This window comes from Oryctolagus cuniculus, chromosome 2, assembly GCF_051225735.1.
Source record: "Oryctolagus cuniculus isolate XC-2025 breed Fujian yellow rabbit chromosome 2, ASM5122573v1, whole genome shotgun sequence".
Lineage (NCBI taxonomy): Eukaryota > Metazoa > Chordata > Mammalia > Lagomorpha > Leporidae > Oryctolagus > Oryctolagus cuniculus.
This window is the reverse complement of record NC_142868.1, coordinates 204,279,674-204,298,141: the sequence shown is the minus strand read 5'-3', so window position 1 is coordinate 204,298,141 and position 18,468 is coordinate 204,279,674. Positions and strand designations below refer to the sequence as shown.

The window sequence follows — 18,468 nt, the reverse complement described above, 5'->3', positions numbered from 1 at the left end:
CCCCACGCTTCCTGCCCCCACGTGAGCAAGGCCGAGTCCTTCTCCAGGCTCTGCTCTCCCCACTGTCCCAGGATTCCCAGGCTCTGTCTGGAGGCCCCTGGAAGAGGGCAGGGGTCTTCCTGCCCAGCAGGTGCTGGACGATGGACGCTCTGCAAGGCCAGGCACAGGGGAGTGGCAGAGCCTCCAGGAGCCGGCTGGACAGAGGGGAGAGGCTCGGGATTTCTTGCGAGGAGCAGCAGCCCACGGGTGGACAGGAGGCAGCTGGGGAGCAGGTGCAGCCCTGGGAACCCAGAAACAGGCCTGGGCAGCCACAGGGACCACTGAGGTCACAGCCAGGGCCCCAGGCTGCTCGGGAGGGCCCCTCCTCGCGGGAGCTGGGTGACAGCGGCATCCGTCTCTGGGCTGGCCGGGACAGGAGGGACAATGTGGGCTCAGCATGACAGTGACAGGGCCGACAGCACAAGGAGTTCTGGGAGGCTTGGACACAGCGCTCCCGCACACAGGTGCGCCTGGGCAGACTCAGGTGTCTCAGGGCAGACTCAGAGAAACAGAATCAAAACAGTTCCTCGCCCAAACCTCTGCATAGGTGTGGCCGGGAGAGCCATCAGCTGTGTCCTTGGAGAGGCCAAGGACACACAGATAAGCACTGGCCACGAATGTGGGGGGGACAGCAGAGGCTGGAGCCATCTCCCCCAGGGACGAGCCAGGCCCCTCTGCCTCACTGCTGGGAGACCTCAGATGCCCCAGAAGCGCTCTGCCCGAGGCACAGGTAGGCACACGACGGACATCTGTTGGGAAGGAGTGGGTTGGGGGCGGGACCCGCGGAAGCCTCTTCCTTGAGCTGCAGCAGGGAGCACGCAGCCCCGTCTGTGGTTTGCCTTTTCCTGTCAGCGGGACCTGGGGGAGGGCGCCCAGTGTTGAGTGGAAGGCGCTGCCTTGCTCTCTGCTCCCCACCTGAGGAATGTCAGGACCGGACAAGTGAGGGAGATGCTGGGGGGCTCAGCCAAGACCCCCAAGGAGGCTGGGACACCTGAATCAGAGCCCGAGGAGGCCCCCGGCCCAGCTGGCAAGTCCGAGACCTGCCGCAGTCTTGCGGTTCTTTTCAAGTCTCAGCCTGGAGACCCTGGCTCCGGGCGGGGGCCTCTTTCTCTGCACAGGTCAGAGTGGGCTCTCTGGCTGCTCCTTCACTGTTGCCTCCGATGGGCAGGGGCCCTATTCAGGGCTCCACAACGTGGCTCGTTCCCTCCAGAGCTCGGCAGTGACAGCCACAGGCGCCAGTCCCAGGCTCGCACCGGGTTCTCATCGTGCCAGCAAACTCCTGCTGACACACAGCCCGGTCTCAACCCAGTGTCTTCCTAAAGGGCAGTGCGGCTCCTCACCCGAGAACCCCAGGTACCGCGACCACCGTGATCCCCCAGGCCGCAGAACTCCGCACGTCTGCGCTGTCTGCATCACTTGGCTATGGTTCTCCGAGGCACTGGGCAGAGCCCAGGCTGCGGCTCACCCTGTAAGCAGTGGGGCCGGGCAGGTTCTTGGTGAGCTATGAGCAGGATTTGCCCCTGGAATCCTCGGCTTCCGCACCAGGCACCATCGGTGGCTGTTGGATGCGAGGGGAGGCCTCTCCCTGGCCTCAGGGGCACTGGTTAGTGGTTAGGAGGCTTCAGTGGGCAGAGACACTGAACTCACCTCTCAGGGAGAATCAGAGACGCAGGTTCAAGGCCAGAGTCGTCGGAGGCCTGGAGAGCGAGGAGACTACTGCTTATTTTGCAGGAACGAAATGGGAAAATGTGAGCCGGGCACGGTGGCGCAGCACGTAAAGGCTTAGCCTGCGACGCCGGCATCATCAATTCGTGTCCCGGCTGCTCCAATCCAGCTCCCTGCTAATGTGCCTGGGAAAGCAGTGGAGGATGGCCCAGTGTTTGAGCCCCTGCCACCCACGTGCGAGACCCGGGTGAAGCTCCTGGCTCCCCTGGCTTTGGCCTGGCCCAGCCCTGGCCATTGCAGCCATCTGGGGAGTGAACCAGCAGACGGACAAACTCGCTCTTTGTAACTCTGCCTTTTAAAATGAATAAATAAGTCTCACAAATAAAGAATTTCAAAAATGTGGCCGTGGGGTTCTCTTTCATGCTTTCCATCAGATGAGCCTAAAGCCTTCAAGAACATTTTCAATCCACACCTCACTGGATTGAGGGAAACAGCTTTGCCAACGCAGCAGATGAACTCATCCGGCAACCAGCAAGTTGAGCGGCCAAGAGAGAGAGACGAGAGACCCTGCGACCGTGAAGACGGAATGGAGAGAGCGGCATCGGAAGAGCAGTGTCGCTGTGTGGCCGACGCCAGGCCACGCGGGAGCCGTCGGGGGAGGAGGCTCACAGGGTGCCCGGGGGACAGAGGAGAGAAAACCCAGCTGGCCCCCAGACGCAGCCTGGACGCCCGGGAACCCGCCTCTGGGTGGGTGGGGGGGGGGCCGATCCAATCCGTTCCTTATTTACCGAAATCTCTTCCTTTTCCAAGGCAACTCCCAGACTAGGACGGACACGTTGTCAGCTGAGCGTGATTGTGCGCAGGGCGCTCGCTCGTGCCGTCCACGGCCGCAGCGAAGGAGAAACCCCCTCAGGGCAGCAGCCTGTGGCTGTTCCGAGACGGGTTCCCGGGCACTCTGGCAGTGACATCACCGCCAAGCCTCAGAGCCCGGGAGAAGGCCCGCGTGGACGTTTCCAGGGGCAAGTTTATGAATTCAGGTGAGAAACAGCAGCCGCCCTGCCCACATCCACGTCCCTGGCCGGCGGCCACTCGCGCGTCGCCCGTCCGTGCCAGCCACCCCCAGGTCCGCAATACGCTCACTGCTCGGCCACATTCTCCTCCCAGCTTCCTCGGGCCACGTCCCTGAGCTCACGGGACGCGTTGGAGGGCACCTGTGTGGACCTGTGTCCCTGGCGGCCCTGCTGCAGCGGCTGTGGGCGCTGTGAGGACTGTAGCAGACTCTGCAGGAGGCCTCTTTCCCCCCACGCACGCTTGCCAGCTTCGAGCCCCCTCCCACGGAGAGGCCACGCCTACGGACAGCCTGTGGGGACCTGCATGGAACACGCCCTGCAGCACTGGCACTCAGTGGGGTGCCCCGGCCTCTGCCAGGGGTCTGTCAGGCCGCACTGGAACTGCCCTGCCCGTGATCATGCAGCAGCTCGGGGAGCCCCAGGACCACTGCCCCACTTGGCCAGGACTTCACGGCTCCCAGCTGCCCTGATTTCTGCCCACTGAGGCCCACCTGAGACGCATAAACACGCCCCTTCCAGTGAGCCACCTCGGGGCCCCTCGGGCCAGCAGCCTTCTTGGGGGCCGCCAGGGGCTGCCCCCACCCCTGGAGCCCTCCCTCTGTCATGTGTCTGCAAACACGGGTGACAGTGGCCCGGCCCCTGGCTCTAGCAGCTCCCAGTGAACAGCCTCGGACTGCTCTGCTTTGGGGAGGGGTTGTGCCCAGGGGGGCGGGGGGCGGAGGCAGAGCCCCTGGAGGGGGAGCAGAGGCTGCAGAGTCCTGAGGGGAGCGTGGCAGGGCGGCTGGGCCCTTGTTCCTCTGTAACGCCCCGGGGTCCCTGGTGCGGCCCGAGGGGTGCCCAGCCGGCAGTTGCTCTCTGGGTGAGCTCCCTCTGGCTGAGCCGCAGGCCCTGGCTGCTTGTGTGCTTGTAAAACTCATCGCCTTGTCCAGGAGGAGGGAAGCAGGAGCAGGTTTCTCTTAGGCCACTGAAAGGCAACGTGTGTGCAGCCAGCACGGCTGACCAAGGATGGCCGGGACCCAGCACGGACAGCGCTGGCTGCTGCTGCCTCTGCCCACGCCCACCCCCCACAGAGAGCCACTGGGCTTCGCCTGCAGGACGGTTCCCACGCCCGACTTGGGCAATGGCTTGGATGCTGGTTTGAAGGCCCCCCGGAGCCCCTGGGTTAAAGGCTTGGTCCCTGGGTGGCACTGTCAGGAGGTGGGCTGCGTCCAGGGGCGGTCCTTGGGTCCTGTCCTCCCCTGCCCAGGGAGTTCCAGGAGAGGAGAGGGGCTGTGAAAGGCTGCGTGGGCCCAGCCACTGTCTGCTCCCTGCCATAGCCACCCCCCACCATGCTCCAAACCAGCCAGGCTGTTTGCCCTTGGGCCTCCAAAGCCACCAGAGAAATAAACTTGGTTCTGGTCTCAGGCGCTTCACTGGGGCAAAGAAAAGCTGACCATACAACCTGATTCAGTCTCAGCCCGGGGCAGGCCCCCAACCAGTGGTCTCCCGTGGGGTGTGGCCATCAGGTGTTGTGCAATCCCTTCTGGGGTTGTCTGCATTTACTTGCACGTGTTCACAACTGTTTTGTATTCTCAGGATAGATTTCAAGAATTATGGAGTCAAACATTTGAATTTTCTAAGCTTTTTGACAATATCATCAGACTATCTGCTAAAACACGCCGATCCTCAGGCACGCTGGGGTCTTCTCATAATAGAGCTGACAGACCCAAGTCACCAACAGGTGCCACGCTGGGACCTCTAGCTGTTCCTGGAGATGGCCTCGGGCACAGCGCCCCTGGGGGCGGGGAGAGAGGCTGCAGGAAGGCCCGCCCCCCCCAGAGCCCCTGGGGGCACTGGGAAGGCTGCAGAGCTTAGGCAAAGCCGGCTCCGTGCCGTTTGCTGCCTGCTGAGAAGCAGGGCTGTTCCGGCTCAAACACCACACAGCACCGGCTCACAGGAGCTTGAGGGAGCTTGGCCTGTCAACATTTTTAAATTACTTATTTTTACTTTGAAAGAGAGAGAATCTTCCATGTGCTGGTTCACTCCCTAAATGCCAGTACTAGCCAAGGCTGAAGCCAAGGCCCAGAACTCAATCCCGGCGTCCCACGTGGTGGCCGGGACCCAAGCGCTTGGGCCATCACTGCTGCCTCCCAGGGTGCACTGAGAGGAAGCCGCTCAGAAGCAGAGCAGCCAGGACAGGGAGCAGGCGCTCTGGCACGAGTGTGGGCAGCCCAGCGACATCCAACAGCTGTACCGACGCCAGTCCACCCACGAGTCCAGAAGCCCCCGTGAGCTCCCCGAGGCTCTCGCCCTCGAAGTTCATGGTTGTGGGGTAGAGCCCATTACACGAGGGCATTTTTGAACCTTGAGCCATGACTTTTCCTAATGCAGGTGATGTGAGTGTAGGGAAATCATTGTCAAGTTGTACTTCAGGGTCATTTATGTTTAGGCATGGCTTTGCTGCTCCAGGGTTTGCTGATTTGTGGACGTGGCAACACATTATTTCCAAACATCCGGGTGGCCAGCGAAGGGGCCTTCCCACCTCGCGTGCCCGGCTGACGCTCTGAGAAGGACAGGGCTCCCAGTTCTGGTGAACCCGTCAGGCGCTGGCTCTCGGCAAACTAGTTCAGGGACACTTTGCAAACAGCTGCCCCGGGCTGCTGGGAGACACAGGAGGCCGAGGATGGCTCTAGAGGAAGGAAGTGGAAGGCGGAGGCCGGGCCGGGCCATGGGCAGCATGGAGTCCTGACACAGACGGGGCAGTGCGTGCACTCTGTGGGCAGGGGTGCGGGGGGCGGAGCACGTGGGGGTGCAGGCAGCACTGTTGACAGGTGCAGCCCCGGGAGGGCAGGGCCACAGCGAGCGGCGGAATCGGCCGGGCAGAAGCCCGGGCCGGGGACTCCCCGCGCGTGGGCCCGCGGCCGCCCAGCACCTGCCAGATGTGAGTGAAGACGCAGACCCGGCAACACATCCTCCGTGCTACAAATGTGGCAACACCTTTTTATTTAGAGTAAGATGTGTAACATCCAGCATGACAAAATTTGTACAAAGTTCACAATTTAAAAATGAATTATCACAGCAACTTGTGATTCCACACATTTATAGCAAAATTAAAGTGTCAACAAACCCATGCCGTGTAGTACAAAAATAAATCAAACTTCAGTTCCACAGAGAGCACAATAAATAGTTTATACAAAATTCTGTCTTAATAAATGATTACTTAAATTAACTTAGAAATGAATATGAACAATAAGTTATAATAAATAAACTCTGATGACTCACAATAACCCCATATGAAAGGTCAGCATTCTAACATGTGACACTTGTGACCCTATACAACAGTCACGGTGACTTCTGATTGGATATTACGTACCAACGTTACATGAGCAGCAGATTTGTGCTTAAAATCCCCCTTCCATTGTACATAGGTGATAACAAGAAGAATCCAAAACTGATACTACCTATTACTCTACTAAAAGCATTACTATATCGGCAAAGAAGCTGCAGACACAACGCGGTGGGGAAATGCATATGCCGCTATGAACAGGGGCCCTCCGGGGCGGGCCCTCCCGGGGGCGGCCCCGGGGCGGGGCCCTGGACCATATACATGTGTGTGTGTGTATATACTTTATATATATGGCATCACGTGACGTCGAGCACCTTGCTTCAGCTCTCGGAAGGCAATTCTGAGCATGGCAGCTGCGGCTGATCGCACGATGGAGGGCGCTGTACAGAGAGGACGCTGCAGAGCCCGAAGTCAGGACGTGGCCTTTCCCAGCCAGTGGCTCGATCCTCGTGGAGAACTGTCAGCTTTTGTACAGTGAGCAGTATATAAAGTGCCGCTGGGATATACATCTATTTGTACATATATATACCGAGGTTGAGTATTGTATCAGAGTATTTGTCGTGAGATCCCTGTAGTCTCCCTTAGAAACCGTCGCGGGTCAGCCGAGAGGGCCTCCTCTATAATCCATCCAGGTTCAGCGTCACAAGGAATTGCACACCTCCGTACGGATATATAGGACAAGGTAAGTGCAAATAGTCGGCTGGCACATTGTGGGGACAATGACCCTGTAAGTCCTGTTCTGCTAAAAATATTTTTTTTTATTTTTACAAAACCCATCTTTTTTATTTCATAACAAAATTTTAAAGTACTTTTGTACTTCCTGCATAACATCAAGACATGGAAGGAAGAGAGGCTACCAAATGGAAATCAAGTCAACAGCAGAAAAACACAACACATCTTCAAAGGACTACGCAGGAGGGAAACGCAGCAATCGAAAGTGGTCTTATGCATACATATAGTGCAGTCATTTGGAGTAAAACAATCAAATCTGAAAGGTACAAACAAGTCTAAGATGATCTAGTTTAAAGCAAAAAAGTGCCGAAGTATATTAGTTACTTTTAAACTCTGATTGCATTCATTCTTAGAATAGGTCACCATCAACCAGACAAGGCGCGCTAAACGCTCTGCGGCCAACTGGTCTCCAACCCAGGCAGAGCCTAAGCGTCTTCGTGGCGGGAGGGACCAAGTGCTTGGTCAAGGTCAAGGTCGGGGTGGGGGCTGGGCGAGAAGCTTCACCGAATCGCCTTCTCACTGGGAACCAGAACACTCACAGATCACTCGCCTTGATCCCTCAAGTGTAAAATCATAACAACAAGAAGGAGAATTTGGAAGTGAGAAAGGGGAAATAAACGCTCTAGGCCATCTTTTCGCTTAGATCGGAAACACACAGATCCTGGTAGGTCAACTACATTGCGAGAACAGACAGTTCAGAGGGGCATGGACTAGAGGGGACATAAGAGAAGGCTGTTCCAAAGTTTATTGAGAATGGGAAAGGAAATCTTCGTGGCGTCCGCCTCTGACAAGCTCCTGTCTTAACAGCAGTCTCCAGTCAGACCACGTAATGTTTGGGGGTTAAGTTAAAAGTGCTGTTTGAGCTGCTTTGAGTCTTCTGCCAAGTTCCCACGGCTGGATGTTGTCTTACAACAAATTACAATTTTCATGTCTTACAGTTAATCCACATGCCATTTCCTTGGAATGCAAAAAACCTCACTCACTGCCCCCACCATACACCATCCTCCTAAAACAAACAAACAAAAACATCACATAATATTTCCAAGCAGTGTTCAAAAATAAAGCATTTTTTTGCAACCAATTCTTGCTATGAAACAATATGCACACAAAATGTATTTCTTAAATTCCATAAAAGTCCTCCAACATGAGGCAAAATGATAATGTCTAAAACGTGGCCACAGAGGCCACGGCGTGATCATCCAAAGCTGTGGGTTTATTTTTTCTTTTTTTTTCTTTTTGTCCATTTCAGTTCAAAATACTAAAACATTTACTCACTAAAGCATTAAAAAGAATTTACACTCTATTTATTTTGATCCGCTTACCTCTTCAGAAATATATATACCCCCAATGTGCATACAATAGCAGCTATAAACATTACATGGCATATCACACTATGTCAGCTCATATGAAAACGTACAAAATGTGAATGTATCCAAAAACTATTCTGCAGGTACTATCTTTAAAGCAAGACATAAAATCATTATGAAGTCTTGTGAGCATCACACTGTTCCAGACAGAAATGAAAGAGAACACTTTCTGGCAAGTTACAGCAGCAAAACCAAGAGGCATCCTTTGCTCTAGAGCAGCTGTTCAGACCTGAATTCCTCTCACAGCCTGCTTTATATTTTCCAGTAGGGCTTTATTTTCTGGACTCTGATAACGGTCTTGATTTGTATACATTTCCGTCAAAGTAGTCACGTAAGCATCAAAATTTTGTTCATTGATTGGATCCTACGAGATATTAAATAGTAGTTCATATACAACTTTTATTTTCTTAGTAGTATATTCACAAAGCATACACAGTATCAATGCAGAGAGCCACTGTTCTCATCACACTTAAAGGCCCGTCAGAGCACACTGGGCCGGATGGGGTTGGTTATGGTTTCGGGGTGGTGGCAGCCACAAACATCAAGGCTGAAGAACCATGGAGGTAATGGCAAAACGGACAGCGAGCGCGTGGCGTGCAGGGCGCGGTCCGCGGCCCCGCCGTGTCTCAGTCACTTACCATGTGGGGCAGCTGGATGTTGGCCAGGCTGTGGATCAGGGACTGGCTGAGGTTGGCCAGCTCGTGCAGGAGGGACTCGTTCTGCTGCTCGATCACCTTGTTCTCCTCCTCGATGGTCTTCAGGTTGCTCTCCATGGTGGTGATCTGGAACACGGACCACACCATGTAGCACCGGGCGGTGCCCGCGCAGCAGCCCGCGACAGGCAGCCCAGGGGCCTCTGGGCTTAAGCTGGAAGACTCGGGGCAGGGAGGCCGTCACGTTAAGAGCTAGGTTTTTATGCTTTCTGTTCGAGCTAACTGAGCCGTGGCGGCGCCTGACTCTGCCGGCAGGGTTGGTGGTGGTGGTGGGGGGGGTCTGGGCTGTGTTGACTTCTGCTCAATCATTTTAGTTTCTGAAGGGCATGGGGTGCTTCCTTGTGCTCTCCCTGCTGCCTTAAGGGGAATGCATTAAGATTAAGTCTTGTATTGCACCCATCCTTCATTCTTTTCAGACCAAACCCGATACTGCCACAAAGCAGTCCAAGGATGCTGGTTTCCCTGCGGGGCATGCCCCTGCCTTCTGGGCACTGCCTGCGGGTAGCTGGGACGGACCAGCGGGCTTCTGTGACAGGGCTGGGGGTGGGGGTATCCAGGCTGCCTGGTGCCAGGGTTCCAGGGAGCATTTAAGGGTTGCCAAGGCCAGGGGTGTGAGTGTAAGGCCTGCAGCCTGCTCCTACAGCGGACAACAGGGCGCTCACTTGTGCAAGTGGCCTCACACGCACACGGGGCGGGCAGCTGCCCGGGGGACAGGGCTCATATCACAGAGCACAGGGCCTGCCCAAGGCCTCCGCCTCCCCGTGCTGGAGCCTCCCTTCTCTTCTCCCAGGGGCTCAGCTCTCCCTCCTCCTCTGCTGCGGCTGCACCGGTCTCAGTGCCGTGTTCCTACCCCCCCGTCACTCACAGTCAGGGTCCAGCCCCTCACAGCAGGGCACGGATGGTGAGGGTTGCCCCAGGGGTCCCGTGAGGACCCCTGCAATCACGCAGCTTTATTTCAGGTGCGTCCTGTATGACTTCCTTGCCTGTATTTGTGTTGTTCTTTTAGTTTCTCTTTACTTATTTTTATTTCATTTGAAATGCAGAGGGGCAGACAGAAGAGATCCTCCCTCTGCTGGTTCATTCCCCAAATGCGCCAAACTGGTGGGGCCTGGCCAGGCTGCTGCCAGGAACCTGGAGCTCCATCAGGGTCTCCCACACGGCTGGCAGAGGCCCAAGTGCTTGAGCCATGCCCTGCTGCCTCCCAGGATGCACACTAGCAGGAAGATGGAGTGGAAGCAGAGGCGCTGAGCCTCCAACCAGGTGCTCCAGTTTGAGACACAGGCATCCTAGGCAGTGCCTTAGCTACTGCGCCAATGCCTGCCCCTTGCTTGTGTTTCTTGTGGCTGCCAATCAAGCTGATGTCCCGTTTCAGCTGACCACTCCCAGCCCAGGAGAAGGTGCCTGGGTGACTGCCCAGTGTCAGGCGCTGGAGGGCAGCTTGTGCTCCCTGTTTGTACAGAGGATCTGTGGTGCCAGCACTCAGAGCGGATGTTGGCTCCCAGCTGGTGAGTTCCTGGGGGAAAGTCAGCTTGGCCAAGATGGGTTTTCTAAGCTTGAGCTCAGGGAGGTGGGCGATTGCCCCAGGTCCTACGGGCTTCGGGGAGCAGGATGGAGGAGGCTGAAGGGTCTCCTGGGAAGTGGTTACTGTGGACCCGGGCCCTGGTGTCTGAGCCCCCGGACTCTCAGGCTCCTTGGCACTCCCCGTGCACCCCCAATGCCAGGCCAGCAGTTTTCCTCTGTACTTTGCTGCTCCCACGCTGTTCCACCCAGGCAGCCTTGCTCCCAGGAAACGCCACAGGAGGACGTTGTGCTAGGGGCAGGGCCACCCCTGGGCTTCTTGATGCCCCCACGTCTCATTGGCTGTGCACACTGCACGCTTCAGACCAGTCTCTTCTGCATCCTGTGCTTCCGCTGCCCTCAGGAATGTCCACGGACCTCCCAACCCCACCCAAGTGCAGGCCAGCCAGGTCAGGCCACGGAGAGCTGGGCCATGCGGCAGGGGGTCAGGACCTTTCCAATCTCCCGAGCTGGCCCAGCATGGGACAGCTGGAACACAGACTGGAGCTTCTGGCCGTGCCACCAGCCTCCCAGCCTCACCCCTAATACAAGGCCGCAGAGGCCACTGCCGCAGAGGGGGTTCCTGCTCTGGGCCCCGCAGACTGGGCCAGAAGCCGAAGGGCAGTCACTGGCACACCAGCTCTGTTCACCTGACCTCCGAGATGACAGCCACGCTTTGCTCCCCGGAGTTTGTGGCCGAGACCACTGTTCTGCCTCTCCAAGGGAAGTGGCTTTGAGCTGGCCGACCTGCTCCTTGCTCTGTCTGCAGACCTGCCCCTGGCTGTTCTATGGCACAGATTCCAGCATCGCAAATGAGCCAGCTGAGACCTTGAAGCTGGATTTGCTACAGTTTCACCGTGCACCAGACCTTGCACACTGTAGCTCCCTCTGCCCAGAGTCCTCTTAGGCTGCAGCCGCAGGGCAGAGCCCCTGGCCCCCTGCGCGGCCTCACTTCTGCCGCTGTGAGTCCACTGTGGCTGCAGGCTGGGCTCTACGACCAGTGAGGCAAACGGGGTTCTTTCCCAGCAAAGGCTCCTCAGGCAACCTGCTCGTGGTTCCCGCAACTTCCCATGCAGTCCAGGGGTCCGGCTGCAGGAGACCCCAGGAGCTGCTGCGCAGTAGGAGGACGTGCGGGGGGGTCTCTGGCAGGGGAGGGGCTGACCACACTCAGGGAGGGGATGTGGAACCAGGGACAGAGGCAGAAGTCGTCCTCGCCAACCCCTCCAGCCGTCATGGACCCTGATGTCCAGTGAGTCTGCATCTCAAGGTGCCTCTGACCACAGCATTCACATGGGGACGGTCTGCTTGTGTGTGGAGCATGGGGCAGCCGGTCAGTGGCCTTCTCTGAGCCTCAGGGAAGGGTGATGCCGTTCCCTGTATGAAGGTGGTTCCCAACGCAACCCCTGTGCAACTCGAGTCTGAGTTCTGGGACACACCTGGCTCTTTGTGCCTCTTTACCCAGGAAGCCCTGCACATCTGGGAGGCTACAGGTGAGCAGTGCACATGTGACCCCTCCTGGAGAAGCTCTCCCAAGGGCAGCAGCTGACGCCCAGGTGGGAGATCCGCCTGGGTTCTCACAGGCTCGTGGACGCTATACACCCCTTGCAGGACAAGGATGGGCAGTGTGGGGGCCAGCACTGTGGCGCAGCAGGTTAGTCTGCTGTCTGTGATGCCACATTCCCTACAGAAGCCAGCTCGAGTCCCGGCTGCTCCACTTCTGATCCAGATCCCTGCTAATGCGCCTAAGAAAGCAGCAGAAGATGGCTCAAGTGCAGGGGCCCATGCACCCATGTGGGAGACCAGGATGGAGCTCCTGGCAGCTGTTGCGGCCATTTGAGAAGTGAACCAGTGGACAGAAAGACCTCTGCCTCTCCCTGTCTCTGTGTTACTCTACCTTTCAAATAAATGAACCTTAGAAAAAGAACGAGCAGTGTTTACTGCACCCCGGGGTTTGCAGAGTGCCAGCACAGGCCACAGCCTGCCTGTGAATGGCACTGGGATGGTGTGCGTGTGTTAGAAGAAAACCTATGGCACAACTCGCAGAAACCAGGAGCCGCACTGGCTGTCTGGCCAGGTCTCTGTGCCGCGCGGTCGTGGGCCCCAGCAGGACATGATCCTTGGCTGGAAGGCTGTGGTGCACATCAGAGGTGTTTCCAGAAGAAGCGTGGGTGGGTGAGATCCTGAGAGAGCAGCGCTGGGGTCAGGGGGGAGACGGACTCCCGAGGGGGGTGTGCCTCCCGCAGGCTTGGAAAGGAGCACAGGTGGCGTAGGGCTCGGAGCTGGTTCCACGGAGGGCTGGAATGACCAGGACAGATGGCCGGGCCCGGCCCCGTGACGGGGAGCTGAGCTGCTGGCTGAGGACAGAGCTGCGCAGGGGACACTGGTGCGCACTTCTCAGGGCCACGGAGCCAGTGGCTGGCTGTGATGATCTCTCTTACAGTCTGGCCTCTAATCTGACATCCCTCCCTCCCTGCCGCTGGCTCCCTAATGAAACCGTGCCAGATCTGACCCCGTGACCCCACAGTGTCCCCTGAGAATTTCCTCTCCCTTCATCACCTGTGTCTGAGGGGCTCCTGGGTGGCTCCCACCCCAGGGTGCGCACCCCATGCGGCCTGCAGTCACCTGGGCACCACACGCTGGTCCCCTGCTTCCTGTTCTTCCATGGGTACCCCTTCCCCTCCCAACTCCTGCTGTGTGAACTGGGATGGAGTCTGAGCCGGGGCTCGGGGTGCTCAGCCCGGGTGCCTGGACTCCACCAGCACCGAGAAGCGGAGCTGCAAGGACCCAGGGCAGCCGTCACGGCCGCTGTTCTGCTGGCACACATGCCCCGGGGGGCGGGGCACGCAGGAGTCCTGATCTGTTTGTGTGCGGTCAAAGAGCCAGACAGACTCCTCCTTATCACGCTGTGGTGTGCGGTGTGCGAGTGTCTGGGCTTGCTCAGCACACAGAAGTTATCTTGTTTGCTCTCACCTGACCCTCGGGCCTGTTCAAGAGCATTCCAGATGGGTGAACTCATGCGCTCGGCTAACAAAGGTGGGTTTGTCTACTGGAGTTCTTACAGCTGAGCTGTGAGCAAGAGGCATCTGACATCTTCCCAGCAGGGCCCCAGGCCTGTCCCCCGAGGCCAGCAGGAGCTGTCAGCCTGGGCTGGTGTCTGAGCCTCAGAACGTGGGGAGGCAGTTCCCCCTCCCCTCCCTTGCTCTGTTCTTTAACAGTCGCCTGGGGCAGCGAGGGCCTGGTCTCCTCCTCCCAGGGAGACCGTGGGCGGTGGGGCCCGCCTCCCCCCATCGCTGCTGTCCATGCACAGGCTCTGGCTTGTCTCAGAGGGGCCCTGGGGTTGCTGTGCCTCCTCCTCGGACCCAGGACTCTGGTCTATCCTTTCCCAGTGCTGCTCCAGGTGGGGCTGAGCCAAGAGGAGAACCAGGACTGGCCGGCTGGAGACAGGAGCGGACACATTCACGGAGCTCTGCCCACTCTGGCCCTTGGCGCTCTGGAGTGGGGCGGGAGTAAAGGGCGAGCCCCCCGAGGAACTGTTGCAGGTCTGCGCAAGGCCTGTCCTGTCCCAGGGACCCTGTGGCTCCGGCTGCCCCTGATCCAGGGTAGAGCTCAGTAGTCCTGCAAATGGTGAGCTTGGGGACCTGGATCTGTGTCTCCAGCCCCTTGGATGTGGGCTTGTCTTCCACAGAAAGGCCCCCGGGGGAGCGCCTGGGGACGTGGCCACTCTATCCGCCCTGGACACTTGTTCTCACCAGGGGTGCCAGTGGACGCCCAAGGAGCACACCTGTGGCTCAGACGCAGGAAGGCCCAGAGTGCGCTGGGATGTTGGCTGCAGAAAGGAGGGGTGGGGGTCTGTGGGCTCCTCTTCCTCCCTGGAGACGCGCTCAGCCACAGTGAGCCGTCTGTCGGGACCACCCTGGGCTAAGCTCTAGCGGTCATCTGCGCTGGCTGCAAGTGCTTGGAGGCAGGAGGCAGAAGGATCGGGAGATCAGGGCTTTCCCCGAAGAGAAAGGGGATTTGCTCAGCAGGCGGGAGGCACCCCCCCTTAGGACTGGAACCCCGCCTCGGACCTGATGGACGGGCCAGCTGCGCATCCAACCTCCAGGCACTGCCCAGGAACTCCCAGCCAGGGCAGGCGATGAAGGTGCCTGGGACTGGCCACCTCCAGGAACACAGCCCCGGCTGGGTTTCCCGCCGCCCTGCACACACAGCACTGCTGAGGGGCAGCTGGCTGCTCCGCAGGGACCGGGAGGCCGCCTTCAGCCTGGGCTGCTGCACTGGGAGTGAGTCTCCAGGGAAGTTCCACCACTGCAGGGAGCCTGGCCAGGCAGTGGGTGGTCTCAGGTGAGGGCCCCACGCTCAGCAAGGGGGCTGGCGTCAAAAGGCCTCGACAGCAGCCTCGCGGCCAGGGGCAGGTGCCCACCTGGGCCTCGCCTGTGGTGCCCACGGAGGCCCTGGAGACTTTTCTGGGGCCTCTGCCCCTGGAGGCTGCGTTCCCAGGGAGGAAGACCCCCTCTGAGCAGAGCAGAGCCGCTGACCACCGCCTCAGCAGCGTCAAAAGGCCAGGGGAAGTCGCTCGGTGCTACGCAGCCTCACTGATGCACCTGTAGAACCAGGATGCCGAGCAGGAGCAGCACGGTGTCGCCGCAGCTGCCCGTCCTCGGACTGCGCTCCACTCACTGAGCCAACTTCTCAGTGACCAGGGAGCACTCCCAGGGTCAGCTCTCAGGAACACTGGACCATGGGGGAGGGAGGGGCAGGTCCCCAGGGACGGTCAGGGCAGAGACCTCGCTTCTGAGAAAGGAGAAGCCGTGCCTTGGCCCCTCTGCCAGCAAGGGAACCTCGCTGCAAGGCCCCTCTGGGAGGCCGCCACGGAGGCAGCGAGGACTGGGCGAGCACGGGCTCGGGCAGACCAGGGCCAGTCACCCTGGTTGCTGAGGACTTGGCCACTCTGGGGTGGGTGCTGCGGGCGAGGACTCTTACCTGCGGGATCCTCGTGACGGCTGCTCTGTCCCATGCATTCAGTAGGAGCTCCGTAACCGTTCCCGCTGTCCCCTGCCCCTCCCCCACGGCAGCTCAGTCAGCTGCGCCTGCTGGGGCTGGGAATCCCCGCACACAGAGGGCTTCCCACAGCCCCACCCAGGGGCGTCCCGAGTTCCCGGCCGCCTTGTGTGAGGTCCTGGGCTGAGGGATGTCCCTGGGCCTCCAATGCAGCTACTGAATACCCCTGGGACGCGGAGGAGCTGGGGAGAGAGGGCCCCTGTGCAGCCGCAGGGATCCCGGGAATGCTGCAGCACATTTCACTAAGAACTCGGCACACAAGGGCAGAAAACCAGGGGAAGCATGGCCAGGGGAGTGGTCTTGTGGGAGACCCAGGCACGAGGTGGGCAGGCGGGGAAGGTGGAGCCTACGGGGCACCCCCTGGGGCATGGCTCTGCCCTGGGAGCACAGGTGGGAGCTGCAATTGAGGGCCTCAAAAACTGTTACCTGAGTTCTGAGTTTGATCATGTCGGCCTCCATCTGGGAATTGGACTCATTCAGCTCCTTGATCTCCTCATCCAACTGTTTGATTTCTTCGTCGTTTTCTATCCCTGGAAGGGAGAAGTCCCCATGTTAGAAGGATTACATCTGAAATGACTGCTCCGTCTGAGTTTGGAATGCAACCTGCTTGAGGTAGAACACAAAGGCACCAGACACGTGGGTCCTTCTGTCCCTACACTGCTCCCCAGAGCCAAGGCACTGGACACGTGGGTCCTTCTGTCCTTACACTGCTCCCCAGAGCCAAGGCACTGGACACGTGGGTCCTTCTGTCCCTACACTGCTCCCCAGAGCTAAGGCACTGGACACGTGGGTCCTTCTGTCCCTACACTGCTCCCCAGAGCCAAGGCACTGAACACGTGGGTCCTTCTGTCCCTACACTGCTCCCCAGAGCTAAGGCCCTGGACACGTGGGTCTCTCTGTCCCTACACTGCTCCCCAGAGCTAAGGCACTGGACACGTGGGTCCTTCTGTCCCTACACTGCTCCCCAGAGCTAAGGCACTGGACACGTGGGTCCTTCTGTCCCTACACTGCTCCCCAGAGCCAAGGCACTGGACACGTGGGTCCTTCTATCCCTATACTGCTCCCCAGAGCCAAGGCACTGGACACATGGGTCCTTCTGTTCCTATACTGCTCCCCAGAGCCAAGGCACTGAACACGTGGGTCCTTCTGTCACTACACTGCTCCCCAGAGCTAAGGCACTGGACACATGGGTCCTTCTGTCCTTACACTGCTCCCCAGAGCCAAGGCACTGGATATGTGGGTCCTTCTGTCCCTACACTGCTCCCCAGAGCTAAGGCACTGGACATGTGGGTCCTTCTGTCCCTACACTGCTCCCCAGAGCCAAGGCACTGGACACGTGGGTCCTTGTCCCTACACTGCTCCCCCTGGAGCTAAGGTGCCAAGGTGAGGCACTAAGAGGATTGGCTACAGGTGCCCGGGCAGAGCCCATGCAGTTCTGCCTGGTGATTCCCAGGGCTGGGCACACTCATCCTCTGCCTACCTCCTGTGAGTACCAGTGTGGAGATGCACCCGCAGCACGAGTAGTCCTCAGCCTCAGGCTCAGCCCCACCAAGCTCAGACTTAGGGTGGAACGCAGGCACCATCCACGAAAATGAAGCTGCCCGTGTGGGCAGGCGGCAGGGACAGGCTGGGCCAGTGGCCACACAGGACTGTTTGAGCACTAGACATTTAACTAAATATTCCTCTCCTTTTGAAAGATGAAAAAACCCACGTCAAATGTCATAACTGCCCGTTTGTAGAGCATCGTAGAGGGACCACCTGCAGCCAGGGGTGCACCTGCTGTCCCAGCCACAGTAGCACAGGCGACTGCTATGGGGGGCCTGAGCAGGCCTGCAGGCCAACCCTGACCTGGCCGTGCACTTGGCCAGAAGCCGACACATACTGCCGAGAACACCATCAGTAACCACTCTTGCCGCAGCCACGTTTGGCTGCGGCAGCACCACACCATTGATGTCACACTGTCGACAATGCACCGTCAAGGTCAGGAAAATGGAGCCTCCCTCCCACTCTGGGCCTTCTTGCCCGGCTGAGTGCACACTGCAAATGGAATCATCTTGAACACCCAGGATGTGGGGCTGCTGTTCCCACTGGTTACAGGGCACAAGGAATCCTTAAAACGAATGGAAAACACACCCAGCCCAGGCCTCCAGGGGCTCCAGGTGGGTGAGTGCTGGCTCAAGCTTTGCCAATGGAAGGGGCAATCATGGCCAACTGGAGATGGGTTCTAGGGACACCCCAGAAACAGAGCCTTGCTGGATGCAGAGGGCTGAGGCTGCCCCTGCATATCTAGGAAGGTGAGAGGAAGAGACAGATGTGGGAGCCGTGGGGTGGGGCCGCAGGAAGACCAGAAGAGAGCATCTTCCAGGAAACACCACCCGGCCCCCCCAACACCGGGACCCAGTGCGGGACACGGTCACTCATCCCGCGGGACACGGTCACTCATCCCGCGGGTGTTGCTCCTTCTGAGCTGCCTCCTCCCCCAAGGCCAGGTCTTGGCTGGCAGCTCCACTGGACTCTCTCAGCGCAGGGCCTGGTGTGGGCCAGGTCAGCCGTGCTGGGTCGCGCTTGGGACCACTCTCTGCTGGTGTCCACAGGACCCACGGACAAAGCCATGTTTTTCATTAAGGCTGTCCCCAAAGGCACTCGAGTGTGAGACAAAGAAGGCTGCAATGAGGACGGTGGCCTCTTCTGGGTCGGCCACTACGCTTCCCCTGCATGTCCTGCCCACACACTGACGACGATCTTCCAAAATTGGGACGTCGGCTGGACTGTCCCTACACTGCTGCCCCGGGAGCCAGGGTGGAAAATGCACACAGAGGGCCCTAGGCAGCCTCCTTCAAGGCTCAGCCACGCGCCATGAATGCAGGCACACTCAGCACATCACTGAACAAGAATTCGACTGCGGGCCCGGTGCTGTGGTGCCGTGGGCAAATCACTGCCTG

At 58.7% G+C, this 18,468-nt stretch overlaps 1 protein-coding gene across 22 annotated transcripts in view; it reads right to left on the bottom strand.

Moving 5' to 3' along the window:
• Positions 1-5,739: 5,739 nt before the first annotated feature.
• MYT1L (myelin transcription factor 1 like) overlaps positions 5,740-18,468 on the bottom strand; it is a 441,118-nt gene continuing 428,389 nt past the window's right edge. For 10 of the 22 annotated variants that reach the window (XM_051838143.3, XM_051838145.3, XM_051838141.3 and 7 more), the window contains 4 exons: positions 15,953-16,056; positions 15,449-15,520; positions 8,837-8,980; positions 5,740-8,562 (listed from right to left, as the gene is read on the bottom strand). In XM_051838143.3, the coding sequence (XP_051694103.1) occupies positions 8,422-8,562; positions 8,837-8,980; positions 15,449-15,520; positions 15,953-16,056 (461 nt within the window). In that variant the 3' untranslated portion in view covers positions 5,740-8,421. Of the gene's footprint in view, positions 8,563-8,836; positions 8,981-10,336; positions 12,764-15,448; positions 15,521-15,946; positions 16,057-18,468 lie in introns of those variants that run through there. The other 12 variants (XM_070069477.2, XM_070069480.2, XM_070069482.2 and 9 more) reach the window with 6 other exon arrangements.